The following is a 21,726-nucleotide window of genomic DNA, read 5'->3' as shown; positions in this document are numbered from 1 at the left end:
ACTTCAAGGATATCTTTTTCTCCTGTTTTCATTTCACCTTTATCATCTCTAATTCCTTTTACAGCACTCTTTCCTCCATTCCTAAGCTTCTTCAACAACCTCCAGAATATTTTGCCACCTTCTTGATATTTATTTTCTATATTCTTGCCAAAGTCCTCCCATGACTTTTGTTTAGCTAGTTTTACACACTGTTTAGCTTTCTTACATTTGTCTCTGTATTCTGTAAGAGTAAAAGCTGACTTATTTGCCAGGAACTTTTGATATGCTTTCTTCTTTTCCTTCACTGCCTCTTTAACTTCCTGTGTCCACCAGGGAGTTCTGATTTTTTTATCCTTGCACACAACCTCACCACATGCCTCTCTAGCAGAATCAATCAATGTTTCCTTCAGAGTTTGCCACTGAATCTCCAAGGTTTGATTCCTGTTCTCAAACTCTTTCATTTTCTTTTCAATAATATTTCTGTATTTTAGTCTACAGTTCACATCTGAGAGCTGCTCAACTTTTATTCGCTTTAAAACTTTCTTACATGTTATTCTTTTCAATATGAAATTCAATTTTATCCTGCTCAAGACTAAATAGTGATCACTTCCAATTTCAAATCCTCTGTACACTCTGGTGTCCTGCACCAGGGAGAAAACATCACTATCAACAATAACATAGTCAATGAGACTTTTCTTATTCCTAGCCTCTTCTCTCCATGTGAATTTGTGCACATTTTTATGTTGGAACATGGTGTTAGTAATAACCAGTCCATGTCCTGAGCAGAAATCCAACAGATATTTGCCATTATTATTAGCTTTGCTCTTTTCTCCAAATTTTCCCAAAATATTTTTGTATGTCTCACAATCATTTCCTACTCTACTATTTAGATCCCCAACAAGGACCAACTTTTCCTTTTTCATTGTGTCAGTTGCTTTTTCTAAAGCCTCAAAAAATTCCTCCACTTCTACCTTAGTAGAACCTTCTGTGGGACCATAGGCACAAATAAGTCTCATTGTCCAGTTCCCAATTCTCATATTTGCCCACATTACTCTACTTGAGACTGACTGCCATTCAAGGAGATTAGCCTCGTATTTTGTGTTGAATACTATGGCTACTCCTTCTTTTCCTTGATTGTCATTGCCTGAATATAACATTTTGTATTTATTGCTCAGAAAGATCTCACCAGTTTTGGTCTTTTTTGTTTCAGTCACCCCTATTATGTCGATCTGGTACTTATCTAATTCCTCAGCTAGCTCCATTTCTTTGCCATTCAGGCTTCTTACGTTGATAGTACCGATCTTTAACTCTGGTGATGTTGAGTTGGGGTTTGTTTTCAGATTTGTTCCAGTAGCTGACTTTTCGCTGTTCGCCCTGGTTCCCTGGCGAAAACAACGGGGGCCTTGTTTAACCGGGCGACGCCCCAGCCGGCATGAAATTTTGTCATGTTGCACCATCATTTTTTATTTTGGTTTAACCAATAAGAATACAATTTGGTCGGCTAAATCCCAAATTGCCAGCCCATCCTCGTTCGTTCAGTATCAAAGTAGATACCCAACAGGGTGCAGCACGAGAAGGTGAGGATTGGACATTAGGTCAGAAGCCCTGGTCGGTTCTCCGCATTCCTTTAAAGGCTATGTGGAGGTCTCCTCTCAGTTATACAGCTTTGACCCTTAAGCACCCCCGTATTTGTATTCAAATAGAACTTATTGATTTCCAAAATGATTCCATTCTAAAAGCGAAATACCAAGAAGTCGGTGTATCAAAAATCAGTTATTTAGGTCAAAAATATCCGGAAATAAAAAAGTTGGCAGCAAATATTCCATGTTATTTTGGAAGCACCTATTTATGTGAACAATAATTCTCATGTATGAAAGGTAACAAAACAGCCCACAGATCAAGATCAACCGACGTCAACCTTTCTACCATAATGAAGGTCATATGCTCACAATCTCTGAGTTCAAATTTTGACAGGCTGGTTAATAATAAACACTGTCAAGTGTCGGGAAAAAAATAAAACACTGAAATTAAATTATTATAATTATATTATGCAAGTATATATATATATATTTTTTTTTTAAACCCGACAATATAATTTTTCCCCAAAATATTTTCAGTAACATTTAAAAATTCCTTTAAAAAATTCAAAATATAGCCCCCACCAAAAAATACAAGTATTTTATTTCAACGCAAACACAAAAAATTTCAAACTAACAGGACGCTCTGTAAATTTTTGTGATGTTTATTAATGAGAGTTTATACATTTTTTTTTAGAATGTATAAATATATAAATATTTGATTTATTTAAATAAAATTTAATTTCATTTTAATTTGGATTAAATGCTATCTATTGTAAATATTAATATAATAAAAATATTCTTTATATTATTTTTTTTTTCAGTTGTCATAATCATTACACTATTTTATATCTTATAATGCTTAGAATAAATAAAATTTTTGTTATTAATTTAAAGGCACATCTGAAAAGATATCTAGGGTGCTTTAACAAACACCAACTGTGCACTGTATTTAAACCTTATGTGAAATTAGCAACTCTCATCAGTTCATCTAAGGACAAATGCACTCCTCTATCGCATCCAGGAGTCTATGAAGTGCCCTGTTCTTGCCTTCTACAAGTCAGAAAGAACTTGTAGAAGCTTCTACAAGTCAGAAAGGTTGTTCCTGGAATCAACAGAAGCCTCAAAACATACTCCAAACCTTAACAAGTATGGCTATATAAATCTACCAAAGATTTGGGAGACAGTCATCCTAAGACCAAATTAATATTAATTACTTTTATTTTATTTTTTTCAAACTTTCTAAGACTATTATTTGGACTACTATTTCAAAACTTTGAACTACTTTTTTTTTTTTTTTTTTTTTAACCTAGATGACGCCCTATTAGGACTTTAGTCTTGTGTTGCACGTTGCAATTACTTATACTAGCCCCACTGTTATACCGGATTGTGGTTGTCTTGCATTTGCAACAAACTTTGTGTTGTGTGCTCTGAAGATGCTGGATATAATACCAGTGAAATATTAGCTTTTAAGTTAATAAATAGTTATTTTTCTTATCCATCTGCGTTCATATCAATACCGTTAAATCTATTACAACATGTCTGACGAACACATAAGCCTATCCACGTGTTTGAACATAAGAGAGTTTCTGAAACAAAAAAGAAAATTAAAACAACTCGTATTAAACAGCAAATGCCAATAAAACAGAGCAACAGTAGTAAAAGCCATTATTGAGTAACCCAAAGTTACAGGCTTCCTAATACTATTTTTCCAATGAGTACAATCCCAGCTTTTCAAAAACACATTAATAGATTATTTCTTTCTCATTAATCACTTGCCACCAAACAAATCAAGTTATGTGTTACAAGTCTTCTGTCCTCTCTCTTGAAATGTCAGTCTTAAAAAGTAGTCAAAGCAAAGCATGATATAAATGATTTAACCAGTGGTAGTGTTAAATCCTGAATGGACGATTTTTAGAAATTATTCATTCAGAATCTAACATAAGAATTTGGCTAACTCAGATAATACCTGGTTGACAGCACACAGTTCTGAATTTATGTTGTAAAGGAATTTGTATAATAACATGTAAATCGTATCAGAAAAATCTTGTACTTGAAAGTCAAACCAGAGGATTATAGGATTAATGAAATTTTAGTAAGGAAATTGTAGTATAATCTTGTCCCATTAAGCTGTCTAAAACTTAATGTCGCCAAAGAAGTTAAGAGTACGAGTGCAAAGGTCGAGCTACATACGCACGTCTCAGCCGTAATGCCGCTAGCTAGAACATACGAGAAAGATGACGTAAGCGGGATTCCCGAGAATACAGCACCTAAACGACAGCTAGGACTTGAGGATCACCTTAAGTGCATAAAAAACGAAGGGTCGTATGGGAAAGAAGGGACGAAATATAAGCAGAATGTGCGCGATAACGGGGTTTTTTTTTTTTTTGGCTGTTCCTGACTTCACTTCGAGGATTCCTGAATATCGAACAGAGTAGGGATGAGCGAGAGAGATGTCCCACTCGAGCAGGAGCAGAGAATGCGCTGTATTGAGGCAGTGAGAATTTCGAGTCCGGGAAGAATGTAAAATGGACAGCGTAGTCGTCAGCCCATTGCAGAAGCTACCAAGGAAGGAGGACCCGAAATACACGTGGCCATTAACAGACCTTCAGAAGGAAAGGACTGGGTAATGTAAAGACCTTTGTTGTAAGACCTCTGCTGCACGTGACTGAGATTATATGTGAATTTGATAATTTGTAGATGATTTATATCAGAATAGTAACGGGTTGAGAAATGTATTTTAATGTAGCATAGAGGATGAGTAATTGCCAAGTTGATCTACGAGTGTCTTCTTAAATTAGTATTGAGTAACTAACTTAGTAAGAGATTTTGTAAAGCTTAATATCCCATTTCAATTATAGTTGTAAAGTGAATTTGTTCCAATAAACATGTTTTATTGTATATGCCTGTTTCGTGCTTGATTCGAGAATTCAAATTACCACTTGCAAAAATTTAGAACAATAGCCGAGGGAATTTAATGAGAGTGTTTGAGTAATAGATTTATTGGTCACGACTGCAATTAGAACCAGTATCTATTTAGTGCATAACAGAATGAATGCCAGTTAACCTAGGAATATTTCCCTGAATATTGAATAAGCTCATATTATAGGACTCTGGCTGGCGCAGTAATAAAAAATAAATTTGCTAGTGTCCGAAAAGGAAACATTCCTAGGTAGAGTTGAGTAGGGCATTATTAAGGAAGTAAATTAGAATATATTAAATAACAACAGAGAAAGAAAGAAAACGAAGATATAACAGTAGAATAATCAGTGGCTGTAATTTGCTCATGGTTTTTTTTTTTTTTTCAGACAGCTAACAGGAATTAGAAGTAGCATGGCTTCAAGAAACAAATAACTGCTGATGTAGTTTTTATGAAGTTATGTTTTATTGTATTGTATTTTATTATTATTATCTATAATTTTTTTTTTTAAATCACATTTTATTATTTGTTTGTTTATGAGAAATGTTCAGAAAATTCCTTATGTAAAAATTGAGTCACAATTGTGGATAAATGTTTGCAGGATGGGTTAATCGGATTGATAACAGTGTCCTAGCTACTGAACTCGACCATATTCTCAACACTATTTTTAGCCAATGGCTACAACTCCCATAAAATCTAAATAATATTACACCCTTAACAGCAATCTCCCTCCCCCACTTCAGAACAGACACTACATAAAAGCTATCCCCATTCCACATATCCAGGGCACATTAATTGCCCAGGATATGTGGAAAAATTACCAAAAATCCTAAAGAAATACAATTTTACAAGCACTTACAGACTACATAAAAAATTGGCATCCATCATTTGCTCTAACAAAGACCAGCCACATTCCCTAACCTGCCAGGTGTTTACAGAATCCCTTGCAGTCGCAAATTGTCCTACTACAGTCAAACAGATAAGACAGCCAATATCATAATTTCTGGATGCATGGATTACATCTAGTTCCACCATTATGGCCATTCTAGGATCTGCTGACCATGATTTGGACACCCACCACAGGTAACACTGGACAAAGGCCAGTCTACTCCACCACAACAAATACAAATCTGCCTTAGTCCTGAGAAAACTTTCCAAAATGCAACTAATTTGGGTGCATGAAACGGCCCCAAATTTGTGAAATACTCATCCTCAGATTTTCAGCCCAATGGCTAAGACCATCCAATTTAGTCAACTGTAGAATGGGGGAGGGGGATAGGCCATTCAGACTTCTCCCTCCTCCCAAAGACAAAGTGTGCCTTGAAAGATGAGCAGTTCAGTGACATTTAGGACATCCAATGCAGTGTTACCAAGACACCGAAAGTAAAATTGACAATTCCAAATAAGTTTTGTTTTGATATAATAATTGTCTCATCTTAATGGGCACACTGCATATATCACTGTTCTGTGATCCCCAATGAGAGCAATTTGACTGCTGAAATATCAGAAGTATTAATTTAAGTTATTACAAATAATATTCAGTATATGTTGTAATTTCCTGGAAAAAAAAAAGTTATGACATATAGCTTACTAAAGAGAATACTTAATAACTGTTATTTCATGTATATCAGATTCTTTTCTATAATTTTCATTCACCAAGGCTATTCTTCTGCAGTCATTCTTCCATTTACTTGCTACAATGATAAAATTTTCACCTCGTCTGTTTGGCTAACTTTTTCATAATCTGACTGTCCTCCTTATCATGAAAATCACTCCTAATCTTCTATTTATAGCAACAGTCACTGTTGCTATAAATAGAAGACAGTGATGTTTGCTATATTTATTTATAGCAAACATCACTCTTTTCACAATATTCTCTTTTTATGCAGCACCTGCTTTATTCATTCGTTTAACTCCCACATAATTTAGATATGTTTTCCATATTTAGGAGAATTTTTTTCACCTAAATATAGAAACCAAGTCACATATAGCTTTCTTCTTATTAACAGATCCAATGTTGTTGCAATGCAGGTCCAACCACCTTCCCAGAAGGTATTAATTTTTAATAAATGCAGATCAAATATCTAACAACTGCAAATGTGGGATATGACATGTATTATGTCTCTGAACTAGCTCTGTTTGAACACTTTCATATTATTTAATAAAATGGTTAATTTGCAACTCTATTACATGTATTAGACTGCTAGTTGGTGAAAAATGTGTTTTGTGTAATTTTTCTTTTTTTTTAAAATACAAGTCTTGTCCTCCTGATGATGTGAGTCAGATGACTTGTGAAACTTTTTTTTTGCTAGTTTAATAAAATCTAACCCGAGTAAACAAACATGTGGTCTCCATACTGGAAATCAAATGAACATTTACTAAGTCACGGAAATATTAGATGTCATTATGTATTATGCATTGCTCTGAACAATATTCCATATAAGTTGCTGGTCTGGTTGGCTGAGTGGTTAGAGCTATCTCTCTCAACCAGCAGACTGTGAGTTTGACTCCTATTATAGTTTGATTGTCTTTGGACAGAATTTTTTTTTACCTAATGTGAAACCATCACCCTGCTTATAGGAGGCTTAAAGCAGCATGAAAAAGTTCCATGTTGAGTCTCTAAAACAGAGTTTCTGGGATAAAAAAAAAAAAAAAAAGAATATATGAAATCAAAAATTTGAAAAAAATCCTTAATCTGTTTGCACACTATGAATATATTATATGTTTACAAATAAACCATTTGTGGATGGAATCACAAAAAAAAGTTCTTGATGTGGGTCAGTTAACTGACCCACATCAAGAACTGCATAACTTGACCAAATTAAGTGGATGCCCTAATTACATGAAGTTGTATGTAAAAAGTGCAAAAGGTGTATGTACATAGACCTATTGCACTCAAGACAAAATATAAGTTCAGTCAAGCTTTCATTTATTGAATAGCAAAATTACTGACTTTAATTAAAGTAAAATACTTGTCATAAAATAATTTAGTTTATATAGATATTAAACACACAGAGTTTTTAGCAATTAATGGCATTTTAGGAATTGATTGTGCAGTTTATTATGTTATTTTTATTGATTATTATTTTTTTTTAACTACAATCTCACAAAACCAATGCAGGTATAGGTGCTGATAGAGGGCTGCCTGCTTGCATGAAAGAATTGTAATCCAGCAATAAATTTTCTAATGTTCCAGTCAGTCATGCATTTAAGCCAAAGAGTGTCATCCTTCTCATATTCATGTTCTTCTAATGCCTTCAATTTATAGATAAATTATGGACTACAACAGTGTTATGAATAACTATTTTAATTTCCGAACATTTTGACCTTCATATTAAGGTCATCACCTGGAGTATACACATATATACAAAGACAAGATGAATTACATTTCACACAGTATGCTAAAGAGACAATGATTTGATCAACGGTGATTCTACTGCCATGACCTCTAGTGAAAATAAAATAAAATATTAATTAAAAAAAATTACATCAAAGCTATATTCTATTTAAGATAACATCATAGACACGTTCATTCATATAGATAGTTTTCTTACAGTAACAATGATGTCCTAATTTAACATGACAATTGTTATATTAGATTTAAGAATTTAAGATTCTGGATTACTTATGGTCGTATTTATAGTTAAGTATTTATAGATCCCAATCTTGACAATAATGATGGTCTAAAAATCCCAAGTATATGGAAGGCACATATTCTACCCACTTAACTGTCAAGATTGAGGTGGTTGATAAGAATCTCACAGGCTTCCTTAAATTTACATTCATACCATGTTTTGGTATGATGTAAACAACTGGTGCCTTTTCCAGTTAATTCTATGTAAATGTTCAGGGCATGATCAGAAAGTCCAGCTTCACCATAGTTATTATATTTGATGTGTCGTTTATGTTCCTTTTGTCTGACAGGAATTGAGCATCCTGTTTCCCCAATATAGGGTACGAGGGTTGTTCGATAAGTCCATGTAAAAATGAAAAAAAAAAAAAAAAAAAAAAAAAAAAAAAAAAACAATTTTTTTGGGACAAGCATTTTTTATTTTTCAACATAGTCTCCTTTGAGTTCTATACACTTAGTCCAATGATGCTCAAGTTTTTTTGATCCTGTCCATATATAGTATGATTTGTCCAACTCTTCAAAATAGGCAGTTGTTTCAGCAATCACCTCATCGTTTGATGAAAATCTCTTTCCTGCCAGCCTTTTTTTTCATGTTTGGAAACAGACAGTAGTCTGAGGGAGCAAAATCTGGAGAGTAGAGGAGGGGGGGGGGGGGGAGATGCAAAAGGACTTTTGCAGCTATAATTGCAGAAGAGTGAGCGTTGTCATTTTTTCTTTATTTAAACGATCCAGCAAAGATGCATAATAAACTCCAGTAATTGTTTTGACCTTTTCCAAGAAGTCTATGATGATTATGTCATGAGCATCCCAGAAGAAGGGGGGCCATAACCTTTCCTGAAGGAATGTTTTTTTTTAGCTATCTTTGATGCAGATTCTCCGCTTGCAATCCATTGTTTTGACTGTTCCTTGGTCTCAGGCTAGTAGTGATGAATTAATGTTTCATCCACTGTTAGGAAATGACGCAAAACTTCCTCTGGATTCCATTGAAACAACTTCAAGCTGTCCTTGCAACAGTTCACATGTTGACGCTTTTTATCCAGTGTGAGCAAACGCAGCACTCATCTTGTGGATAGTTTTCTCATATATATAAATGTTGATGTAAAATATTATGTATGCAGCCATTTGAGATGCCCACAGCCTTAGCAATTTCACACACCTTCACTCTTCTATCATCCATCACCATATCAAGGATTTTTTCAATAATTTCTGGAGTAATGACCTCAACAGAGGGGGAGGTCCAGAACATTCAGCATCACTTGTGCTCATATGGCCACTTCGAAAGTTACTAAACCACTTATAAACCGTTCAAATTGAAGGTGCAGACTCACCATAATGTTTATCAAGCTTAGCTTTGGTTTCTTGAGCCTGCCTTTCAATAAAGTATTGTTTACTCACTACATGAAATTCTTACTCATCCATTTTTCACAAATCACAGTACTTGATCGATTCAAACACAGAGTAATAGCTCTCATCATCAAATTCCTGACATGTACCCTCAAGGGGTGTACAGGATATGATTGTACTACATGAAAAATTTACATCATTACTAACTTCCTATCTACAATTTTCCTCTAAATCAGTCTGTTAGACTGATTTAGACAATGAAAATTTGACAAAGTTTGACAATGAAAATAGGCAGAATCATTGAAAATGTCAACTGTGTTGTGAACGGAGAACCTGTGGAACAAGTAAAACATTTCAGCTACTTAGGCACAATTTTTACTGAAGATGGTAAACTAAATATAGAAATAGACAACAGAATCAGCAAAGCTGGTATCGTGGGAAGTCAATTGAATAAATTCATATCGAATAAGAAAGAAATTAGTCGGAACACTAAATTAGCTGTATACAAGACTGTGTTCAAACCAATTTTAACTTATGGATCTGAGAGCTGGGTCAGAAGTAAAACACTTGACCAAAGACTAGAGACCGCAGATATGAGAGTCCTGAGAAAGATTAGAGGCGTGAACAGATGGCATCAATGGCAATATCATATTAAAAATGAGGATATTAGGAAAGAACTTGACATTGTCAGCATCCAGGCATGCGTTAGCAGAGCTAATCTCAGATGGTATGGTCACTTAAATAGAATGGGAGAGGAAAGATTAGCAAAACAAGTGTTCTCTGCCAGGTTGGCAGGAAAACGACCCAGAGGAAGACCAAGATATAGGTGGATTGATACAGTACAAAGTGCCTTAGACGATAGAAATATAAGATCTGATAATGTTGGAGTCTTGACAAGTAACAGACTGATTTGGAGGAAAATTGTAGATAGGAAGTTAGTAATGATGTAATTTTTTCATGTAGTACTGTCATATCCTGTACACCCCTTGAGGGTACATGGCAGGAATTTGATGATGATGATGATGATGTATACTCTTCTATCTTGAAAATGCATGAAGATACCACTACTAACAATAAGTCAATGAGGCTTTTCTTATTTCTTGTCTCCATGTGAATATGTTAACATCTTTAAGTTGGAAAATGGTGTTTGTAATACTAGTCTGTGTCCTGAACAAAATCCAGCAGGCATCTATTATCAGCATACCCTTTTCATAAATGTTTGTCCAACCATTTCTATATGGCTAGGATTCATTTCCTATGCCACTGTTTAGATCTCCAACAAGGAACAGTTTCCTCTTTTTTTTTTTTTTTTTAAATTATAGCAGATGCCTTTTCTAATGATTAAAATTTCCTTCATTTCTTCATTAGAAAAATCTTCAGTGGGATTATTGGCAAAATTAAGTTCCACAGTCCAATATCACATTTTGAAGTTTGAGCACATAACTACTTGAAACTACCTTCTAATCAAGAACTTTTATCTTTGTGTTCAGTGTGTTGAATGCTACTGCTACTCCTTCTTTTAACCGATCACTATTGCCTGAATATAATAGTCTGTATTTATTATATAGGAGGATCTTATATGTTTTAGTCTTCTTGGTCTCAGTAACACCAATTATGTCCATAGTACTTCTGTAGTGCCTATCATCAATTTTGATGCCAATTCAAATTCCCTTCCTTATTTCTATGGTTTACTTTCTTTCTTTCTTGATAAAACTACTCTTGCATTTCCTCTAAGCTATCAGTGGTCCTCTGTTATTACAGCCACAATTTCTACCACTTTAAATAATGAAAGCATCTATGCTTTCATGCAACCACCCCAGGCATATCTATTCTGTGAACCATAATTTCTTTACACCTGACTCAATAACCATTCAAGTGCAATCTATGTTTAAGTACAAATTCCTTTGCCCAATTATTCTATATATCAACACTGTACACATGATTTCAAATGATCAGCAGGTAATTATGTCATGCATATGCATCCCTTCAAAACCAATCTTATTTAGTCTTCACAAAAAAAATGCATAAGGCATTTATAAGAAAATAATTAAATGTATAATGAGATAAGTCAAGCTTTTATGTCATGGAGCACCCTCAAGATGTGTTTTTTGAATGCAACTCCATGTTATAATTAAAAATTAAAATAAAAATTTTATGAAGTGACCATATATATATATATATTACCTACCTTTGTTGTACTTTTCAAAAATCCAAGTAGCCACAAAAAATAACAAAGTTGACACGAACAGGGCACCAGATGTACACTAGGCAAGGGAGGGAGGGTAATAATTTATCTTTGGAAAATGTAAAGGGGGGGGGAAGTCTTTTAGTGATGTCTAAAGATTGTAAGATTGTCCTCGCAAAGGTTCCAATGTCTTTTTAAATGTAGAGTTATGGAAACTTTTTGCATCAGGTTGTAGTTCAGAAGAATGATATCTATTAATAATTTTCTCAATGATGGCATGGTTATAACCATTAGCAGTAAAAATGATTTTTACACATACCAGCATGTAGATGTACATAAACGTCACTTACACAGTATATATGCAAAATGATTGGTCATGTGCATCACCATGTGTTCTAGGCAATTATTTAAGAATGCTGCTGGTGAGTAATTATCAACAGTGTTGATCATAACAGGAAAAACAAAGGATCTTTCAGAGTTCGATAAAGGGCTTATGGTAGGCGCCTGTCTGGCTGGCGATTTTGAAAACAGTAGAGCTGACTGGTTTCTCAAAAGTTGAGATATCCCGAGTGTTTAATTATTGGAAAAATAACCCACGGTGCTTGTCTAAGAGGCATAACTGTAGTCCCAAGATGATCTATCAGGAATGAGACCTATGTCATCTGAAAAGGTTTGTATGGAAAAACATCTCTCTGTACAGCAATTGACTAAAGCTGTTCCCAACCCACATCTCATTGAACTATGTGCAGGGAATCGAAGAAGATTGGTATTGGCAGTCACATGCTTATATGAAACCACCGATTTCTGCAATTTTTAATTTAGTAGCCGATATGTGTATTTTTATTTAATTTTCTCAATAGAGGGAATCAGAACAGACCATGAGTTGTGTGCGTAAAAGTTTTGATAATACCTGTCTTCTGTAATGGATGATGGCATGAAGATGAATGAATGAATGTATCTACCAGTGAAGGAAGGTGTTCTATAAACAGAAAATTAACTACCTGTAGCAGTGCACATTATTAGATATCAAAAAGGGAAGACTGACCATGGATTCACCATAAATGCCAGTTATTCTATGTATTAGAATAAACAGGAAGATTGGGACTCCCAAACTGCCACGGGCAGTCCTATCTGACCAGCTCCAGTTAATTATTTTATGAAACTCCTAGAAGGTCAACTCTTCAGTTCCAGAAATACAACTTAAATCTACTAGCTACATAAAAATCTTACTTGCCAAAGTTATTGGTCTACTTCATGTGTTTAAAATGTACACCATAACACAGCTCACAAGAACTCAGTTTGTGTTTTCTTTCTTTTATTGTTCATAATGAAGGGTGAAATTATATAAATTATCCATAAACAATAATTTAATAGGAAAGAGAAATAATAAAAGCATTCACTGTGGAGCCAGACTCATTTTTTACAATGCACTCAAGTCACATGATCTGGTCTTTCAATTGTCTTTGTAGTATAATTGTATTTTTTTAAATAACATAACAGTATTAAAGGCATTTTCATTTATGTAAAATGTTCCAGTCTTCAATTACAAAAGATCAGAGCAGAGAGTGACTGTGATCTACTGTGATCTTATATTATATTATTATTTATATATGTATTATTATTATATATATATTATTTTTATAGTGACGAAATTACACATAAAATTCAACTTGGTTGGATAGCCTTTGGAAAACACCGTGAAGCACTCAAATGAAATATCCCAATCTGCCTTAAAAGAAAAATATTCAACGGTTGTATACTTCCGGTCATGACATATGGAAGTGAAACATGAACTTTGATAAAAAATTGACCAACAAATTGAGGATTACCCAGAAGAAAATGGAAATTTTCCTTTGGGTAATATAATACTGAGATCATTTCTCAGTATTACCATTCCAGATAGAAAGTGCAACAACAACTGGATCAGAGTTCGGACTAGTGCGAGAGACATAACTGCCATTAAAAGATCGAAATGGCAATGGGTGGGTTATACTGCAAGAAGTAACACTCAAAAATGGACAAAGCTGACATCAGAATGGTATCATCCTAGAGATGAAAAGAGAGCTACAGGAAGACCAATGGGACAGTGGGAGGATGAGATTAAAGAGATGGCAGGAACTCAGTGGAATAGAAGGGCTCAAGATAGGAATCGAGGAGTTTTGGGGGAGGGCTTCATCCAGCAGTGGACAGTAAATTGCTGATGACGACGATTCAATTATACTAAGCTAATTCATATTGTGAGCTATGAAAATAAGCTTAGGACAATGCTATATTATAAATGCACACGTACTTAAGGGATAAAAGTGTGGGAAGAATAACTGCAAAATGTGACACTGTGAAATGCTAAAACACAGTCCAAACCTGAACAAAAATGATGGACTAATCATTCCAAGGATGTAGAGGACCCATCTGCAACCCTTATAGCACCAGAACAAGTCCCAAAGGCTATCTCAATACGTGAGGACTTCAGAAATGTTTAATGTAGTTCTGTTTTTAATTTATTTTTATATTTATTTAAAATTTTTTTAAACTTTATTTAATTTTAATTTTTTTTTTAAATAAAAAAAAAAAAAAAATCAGCTAACGCCTTTTTATTCCCGTATACGGGGAGTAGGCGAGGCCATTTAGCCCTATCTAACTTTTGGAGACTGAGTGGGCAGTTCAATCTCCACTGGTACCAACCAGAGATAGATAGCCCAAGGCTATCACTAATTAAGCGGTGCTCAGTGAAGAGAGACGGCTCAAATGTGCCGCCATCTCGTGGTCCCTAACCCTAACACAATATATTTAATGTCTGAAATAATGTGGGTTCTACGGTCGATTTTCTTGAGTTTACAGGACGAAAAACCCGCTTGCCCGTGCCAGTGATCGACTAACTCGGGAACCGATTTAGTCGATCTCTGGTTAATATTTATATTAACCAGATATTAAAATTAATATCTGGTTAATATTAAAAAAGTTAATATTTTTTTTAAATATTAACTTTTTTTTCCCACTAGAGGTCAGGCCAGATAAAATATTAATAAGCAGCTTAGATTCATTTTACCTTTGTAAAGTGCAGTAGCATGTAGCTTGCTCCTTATACATATGTAATTTTCTGATGATGACCTCAATACAGAGGTCGAAACACCAATTGTTACTTTCTTAATATTAAGTAAAGTAATTATTTTAACACATGTTGTGTTTCCCTAAATTCTTAACCATGAATGCTGATCACCGTGTAACCTTAAAAGAAAGAATGCTTTCATTAGTTATAGTTAACATAATACCAACACACAAAAAACTTACCTAGGTAGAAAGACAGGCATTTTTGAAAGCTGCTCTTTTAATTCTTCAGAGACAGACTCTTCACCAGATGCATATTTTTCAACATACTCCGACCATTTTTCCACTTCAACAGGTCCTTCAGAAGCATCTGTATCAGTATCTAAGAGTTCAATTGTCATTTTCCCTTCATCTTTATACTGAAATACAGAAATTATTATTTATTGGTTTCTTTCAGGATTGACTTTGTAGTTTATAATAACCTAAAAATAATGAATTCCTTCTATAAACATAAAGACATACATAAATATACTTGGGCAGCAAGAGGATGGAAATCAATGTTAGATTATTTTATCTTAAATGAAAAGACAAAGTTTTCGTTAGATGTTAGAGTTCACAGAGGATATGAAATAAGCAGTGGCCACTTCCTCGTTAAAATAAAATTAAGATTACCACCTAAATGGCTACAAGTAACAAGAACAAAGAAAAATTGAAACATTTGTTTATAAAACTAGACTATTGAATGACACAAATGTACAATGGCTATATGAACAAAGAATTAACCAGTATCTAGATAAAATAAAACAAAATGAAGAAATAGAAATAGAATGGCTTAATATAAAAACGATACTAAATGCAGCAGCAAATGAAAGCTTAGGAAAGACCAAAAAATTCAATAAAAGAAAAAACTGAAGATCTGGGATGATACAACCAAAGAAATAATCAAAAAGAAAAAAGAAGCCTATCACAAATGGTTAAGCAGTAAAAGATTAGAAGATGAAATAGAATATAAAAGAATAAGAGCCATAGCTAAAAGAGAAGTCAGAAAAAGACAGAGAATCATGGAATAAATTTGTTTCTAATTTAGAACATGATTTATATAAAATAAGACCCAATGTATATAAGATTTTGAAACACCTAAATGCAGATACCAAAGAAAACAAAATTAAACACTGAATTGAAATTAGAAGAATTTTTAAATTACTACACAGAACTGTGGACAGACAAATATTTTAAAAAAGACAACTGGCAAACAATTAAGGAAAATGAAAAGGAAATAACTGAAGAAGAATTAGAAATCAGCCTGAAAGAAACAAGAAACGGAAAATCACCTGGAGAAGATAAGCTAGGTTCACAACTATATAAATACGCAGGAACAAGATTCATCAAAGGAAGACTCTTATTATTTTTAAATAAAATTTACTCAACTGGTATCCCCCCAATAGAATGGAAAAAAGCAATTGTGATTCCTATCTTTAAGAAAGGTAATAGAGATGACCCTAAAAACTATAGAGGTAACAGTATACTAAATTCATGTTACAAAATATACAGCAGAATCTTAAATAACAAACTAACGAAATATTCCGAAAACTTTATTCTAGAGGTACAAAATGGAATTAGAAAAGGACGATCATGTATAGACCCAGCCTTCTGCCTAAAATTAATAATAGAGAAAAGAAGAGAATATAATTTAGAAACACATATTGCATTTATTGACTTTGAAAAAGCATTTGACAAAGTTAAAAGAAACATATTATTTAACATATTAAAAGAAAGACAAATACCAAATAATATCCTAAAAGCTGTCACAAGTATATATGAAAATAATCAAATACAAATAAGATTAAATCATGAGCTATCATATGCAAGAGAGATAAACCAAGGGGTCCGACAGGGATGTCCCCTCTCAGCAACTCTTTTTAATATCTACTTAAATGAAATAATAATAAAATGGAGTAAAAATTTACATCAAGGAATTAAACTTTCACCTACAGTTAACTTAAACACTCTCCTCTTTGCAGACGACCAAATAATAATTACAAATTCTGAAGATAACTTACAGAAAGCTATTTTAAATCTAAATGAGATATCCAAAGATTATGGTATGATAATATCAACAGAAAAATCAAAAACTATGGCCTTTAAAGGACAAGATCCAGCAAGAACTAAAATAGATAACAAGATCTTAGAACAGGTGAATTCATTTAACTACCTAGGATGTATGATCACTTATGAAAATGAAAAAGATATAAACATAAAAATTGCAAAATATTTAAAAATAACAGGAGTAATTAACTCTATATTTAAACCAAACCTAGTTCAAAAACAAACCAGGCTAAAAGTATACAATACACTAGCCCTACCAGTCTTAATGTATGGAAGCGAAATCTGGACAATAAAACAAAAAGACAAACAAAGATTAACAACAGCAGAAATGAAGTTTATGAGAAAAACTACAAAGTATACCCTATTTGATCACAAAAGAAACGAAGAAATTATGAAAGAATTAAACCAAGAATCAGTAATAGAAAAAATTAAAAAATATAAACATAAATGGATGGAACACTTTCAAAGAATGAAAACCGAAAGATTACCAAAACAAGCCTTAAAGTACACGCCATTAGAAAAAGAAAACCAGGACGTCCTCTTAAACGATTCAACGATGACTTCTAAGGTCGGAACAGGCCATACTAGGCCTAAATCCTTGATACGTATGATGATGATTTATTGGTAATACATCAGGATTTGAAATATATAGTAACATGGGAGAAAGAGAGAGAGTAATGATTAGTACTACTGAAATAGTGGGTGTCTGCTCTTACTGTAATTAATTTGAACTGCAAAATACATGTTTTGGATGGTATATAAGGAGAAAGGTGCCCAAGCATGGTAAGGCAAAATCAGATTATAGGAAATTAGCCAAGCAGTTGAAAGAAAATGTCAAAGGATTTTTTTTTTTTTTTGTTATGTGGCAAGTAAGAAGAATGACTATGGAAGGATAACTTTAATTAGTGCAGATGGAAAACACAGGAAAAGACCACAAATTGGAAAAGGTTAATAAAATTTGGAAAAAGAAAAATGTGGTGAAATATGCTACACGGAACATTAGAAGCAGAGCACAAGATAAAATTTTAAATTAAGAAAATATAGAAATTGTAGTTCTTACAAAAACAAAAAAGAAACTTAAAGGAACATAAGTAACAATTTATCATATCACATATAGTGGAGTAGACAAACAAATATAAGCAAAAGCTAGTGTAATAATTTTGATCCAGAAATCAAATAAAGCAAAAATAACTCATTATACATACAGGAATGAAAGAATATTAGAAGTGCAATTAAAATTAAAGCAAATTTCACAGTTGTTGGATGTATGCTGCCAAAGAAGGGAAAAAAAAAGAAGAAAATGATTTTTACAAACAATTACAAGTAATACACGAAAAAGTAAATAAAACAGACAATATAATTATAGCTGGAAATCTTAACGCCAGAATAGAAATGGAAAAAAAAAAAAAAAATAAATAAATAATAATATAGAAACATTTGGAGAACCACAAGTAAACAAAAATAGAAAACAACTCATTGATTATATAATAATTTAAAAATACAGACCACATTTTACAAACATAAAAATATACATATATATGGTATGCAAGAAGACAAAAATCAGTAATAGACTATAGCAAATGAAAAAACAGCAAATCTCTTCATGTAACAAAACGTTACAGCAAAATTAATGATTCCACCAAACTGGTTACAAAAAACACAAAAAAATAAACAAACTAGAGAAACAAAATCTAATCACAAAGTAAGACTACTAAACGATTTAAATATAAGAAATTTATACCAAAAGAGGATTATTAACTATTTAGAAAAAATACAAGAAAATGAAGACATCAAGAAAGAATGGGATAATATAAAAGAAATTATCATATCAGCAGCATATGAAAGTCGAGAGGACACACAAAAACACCATAAAAATAAGAAAATACACATATAGAACAATCAAATGAAAATATAAAGATGGCCTTGAAAAGATGGCTAAGTAGCAAAAAACAAGATGTATTTGAATATAAAAAAAGAGCAATAGCCAAAAGAGAAACCATCAAGAGACAGAGAAGCTGAGAAAAATTTATGTCATATCTAGAAAATGATATATACAAAATAAGATCTAGTGCATTTTAAATACTAAAGCACATGAAGGCAAATATAAATTGCAAAATAGAATTAAAAGAATTCTTGGATTACTTTACACATCTTTGAAAAGATAATACTAACCAAAAAAAAAAAAAAAAATTAACACAAAAATTTACAAAATGCTTTAAATGACATAATAACAATGAAAGAATTAAAGGACAACTTAAGTAAATTAAAAATTGTTAAATCAGCAGGAGAAGATTGTATAAACTCCAAACTATATAAATCTGCTGGAAAAAAATTATCTGAGATTATTAAAATGTTTAAATAAAATATGGACAAATACCAATAGAATGGAATACAAGTATAGTAAAATCTATATTCAAAAAGGGGGATAAAACAAAACCTGCCAATTACATATTGAATATATGCTACAAAATATACAGCAGAATACTTAATGAAAAACTGAAAATACAGTAAAAAAATATTACAGAATACCAAAATGGATTTAGAAAAGGATGCAACTTTTTGCTTAAAACTACTTACAGAGAAAAGCAGAATTTTATTTAGAAACTCATTTTTTGTTTTCATAGATTATGAAAAAGCATTTGACAAAGTAAAAAGATATATAGTATATAGTGTTTGATATATTACAAAGAATTTGTAATATTACATTTGATATTATTTGATATATTACAAAAACATACCTAATATTTTACTACATATGAAAACTGAATATATACAAAGATAATGAAATAAAAATAAATGAAAAAATGTCTGAAAAACAATCTATAAACCAAGGAGAAAGATGGGTGACCTCTCTCCAATATTTCCTAATATTTATATGAATGAAACATTAATACAATGGTATTAATATTTCATTCCAGGTATAGAAATCTCCTGGAATTACAAAATAAATATGCTATTATTGGAAGATGATCAGGTAAAAAAGACAATTTACAAAGAGCAATATATAATTTAAACATTACAGCAGAACAGTTTGGAATGAAAATTTCCATAGATAAAATTAAAACAATGGCATTTTGTGGACAAGCTCCAGTTAGAAGTAAAATAGTTAATAATAATAAAATAATAGAACAGATAAATACTTTCAGTTATCTTGGCTGTGAAATATCATATGAAGGAGAAAATAACAAAATTAAAAACTTCGAAATTTTTTACAGCTTATAAACCTGATAAATAGAGCACTCAATCCAAATATTGTGCAAAAAGAAACCAGCTTGAAAATGTACAATACTTTAGCAATGCCAACATTATTATAACATCAAAATATGGACAATAAACAAGTGAAATGAGATTCATGAGAAGAACTGCAAAATGCACATTAGACAAAAAACAGGAACAAAGATATTTTAAAATAATTAAAAAAAAATCAGTACAAGAAAAACTAAACAATTACAAACAAAAATGGATAGAACATGCAACGAATGGCCAATACCCAACATCCTTAACAAATAATAAAATATAAACTAATTGGAAAGAGAAGGCCAGGTAGACCTCAAAAGAGGATATTAGATTTATGACAAGAGGTGACAAATACTGATGTTAGATCAGAGGTTGTGAATTTGAGGTACTTAGGATATTGCAGAATCTGAATGCAAGTACAGCTGTGGGATTGGATGTGACATCAGCTCGCATTTTAAAGGAAATTGCAGGGAACTGCAATGCCTTTGGCCATGATGTTAAATTTAAGTCTCAGTGCCAACAAAATCCCAGGAGAGTGGAAGGAGGGCAAAATAATTCCTTTGCATAAAGGAGAATCTAAGTTTTTGATACAAAATTATAGACCAATCAGTATCTCATGAGAGGTGGTAAAAATACAGGAATAATTGACCAAAAAAGAGAATTCAGGAATGGGTGGACAATAATAATACTCTAAGAAGTGCAATATGGCTTTGTGAAGGGTCGCTCATGCCTTAGTAATTTAATTTACTAACTTTTTTATAATAGTGACAGCTGAGCTGGATAAAGAGAATGGTCACACAACAATACTGTTGGATTTTGGAAAGGTTTTTGACAGAATACTACATGGAACTCTGTTGTGCAAACTGCTACAAATAGGGATGGATAGGTAACCGGTGATATGGATAAAAGGGTGGCTGACGGATAGATACCCAAAAAGTAGTATATGGAAGAGCAGAATCCAGGAGACTAGTGATGTGCTGCAGGGCTCTGGGCTTGGACCATTTAAATTTGTAAATAACGTTTAACGCTGAGATACTACTAGTTCCGTTAAACAAAATTCAACTTCTTCAGGTATCAAAGACAAAGCATTATGTAAAATAACAGAGACATAATAAAATTACATCAACAGAACTAATATAAAAGACCGAAGTAATTGTACTTGGGTTTTTCAGCCCGTATACAGGCAAATCAGCCCTTCAGGCCACATGCAATTGACAGACAAAAAATACTAGTTGTAGTGGAGGGCGGTAGATGGTGTTAACATGGATGATTGGTAATAGAGGTTTGGGTGGAGACAGAGTTTTACACTAGGTGTCCTCCGGCGATGAGTCTTCGGACTCCTTGGAGATGTCACGAATAATAATAATATGCAGCATGATGTATAAATCATGAGACTGTGGGGATGTCATAATATGGCATCTACCAGTAAATATCAACGTTATCTTACTGATGATAAAATTGATCAATTATTAACAACAAATGAGTCAGGAGAAGAATTGTCCGAGTTAAGTGAATTGTGTACTTCAGATGAAGAAGATCCTGGTGATTCTACATAAATTAATGTGTGTAATTTGCATAATCAAGTGGATACCCCTTGATTATATAAATTTTATAAAACACTATTATTACCATTTTTTTGAGTGAACAAGTGAGTGTATATCAAGAATGCTGTTCTGACTTCTTACTTCAGTAAGAATTTTAA

At 32.7% G+C, this 21,726-nt stretch overlaps 1 protein-coding gene across 18 annotated transcripts in view; it reads right to left on the bottom strand.

The window, feature by feature from the left end:
- The window catches only part of LOC150099111 (paired amphipathic helix protein Sin3a-like), a 578,777-nt gene that overhangs the window by 74,350 nt on the left and 482,701 nt on the right, over positions 1 to 21,726 (bottom strand). For all 18 annotated transcript variants that reach the window (XM_090404589.1, XM_090404593.1, XM_090404598.1 and 15 more), the window contains one exon: positions 14,925 to 15,100. In XM_090404589.1, coding sequence (XP_090260715.1) covers positions 14,925 to 15,100 — 176 coding nt within the window. The remainder of the gene's footprint in view (positions 1 to 14,924; positions 15,101 to 21,726) is intronic.

Source organism: Typopeltis vanoorti, chromosome 15, assembly GCF_054136105.1.
Source record: "Typopeltis vanoorti isolate ZY-2024b chromosome 15, IOZ_Tvanoo_1.0, whole genome shotgun sequence".
Lineage (NCBI taxonomy): Eukaryota > Metazoa > Arthropoda > Arachnida > Uropygi > Thelyphonidae > Typopeltis > Typopeltis vanoorti.
This window is presented reverse-complemented; position numbering and strand designations above follow the sequence as displayed.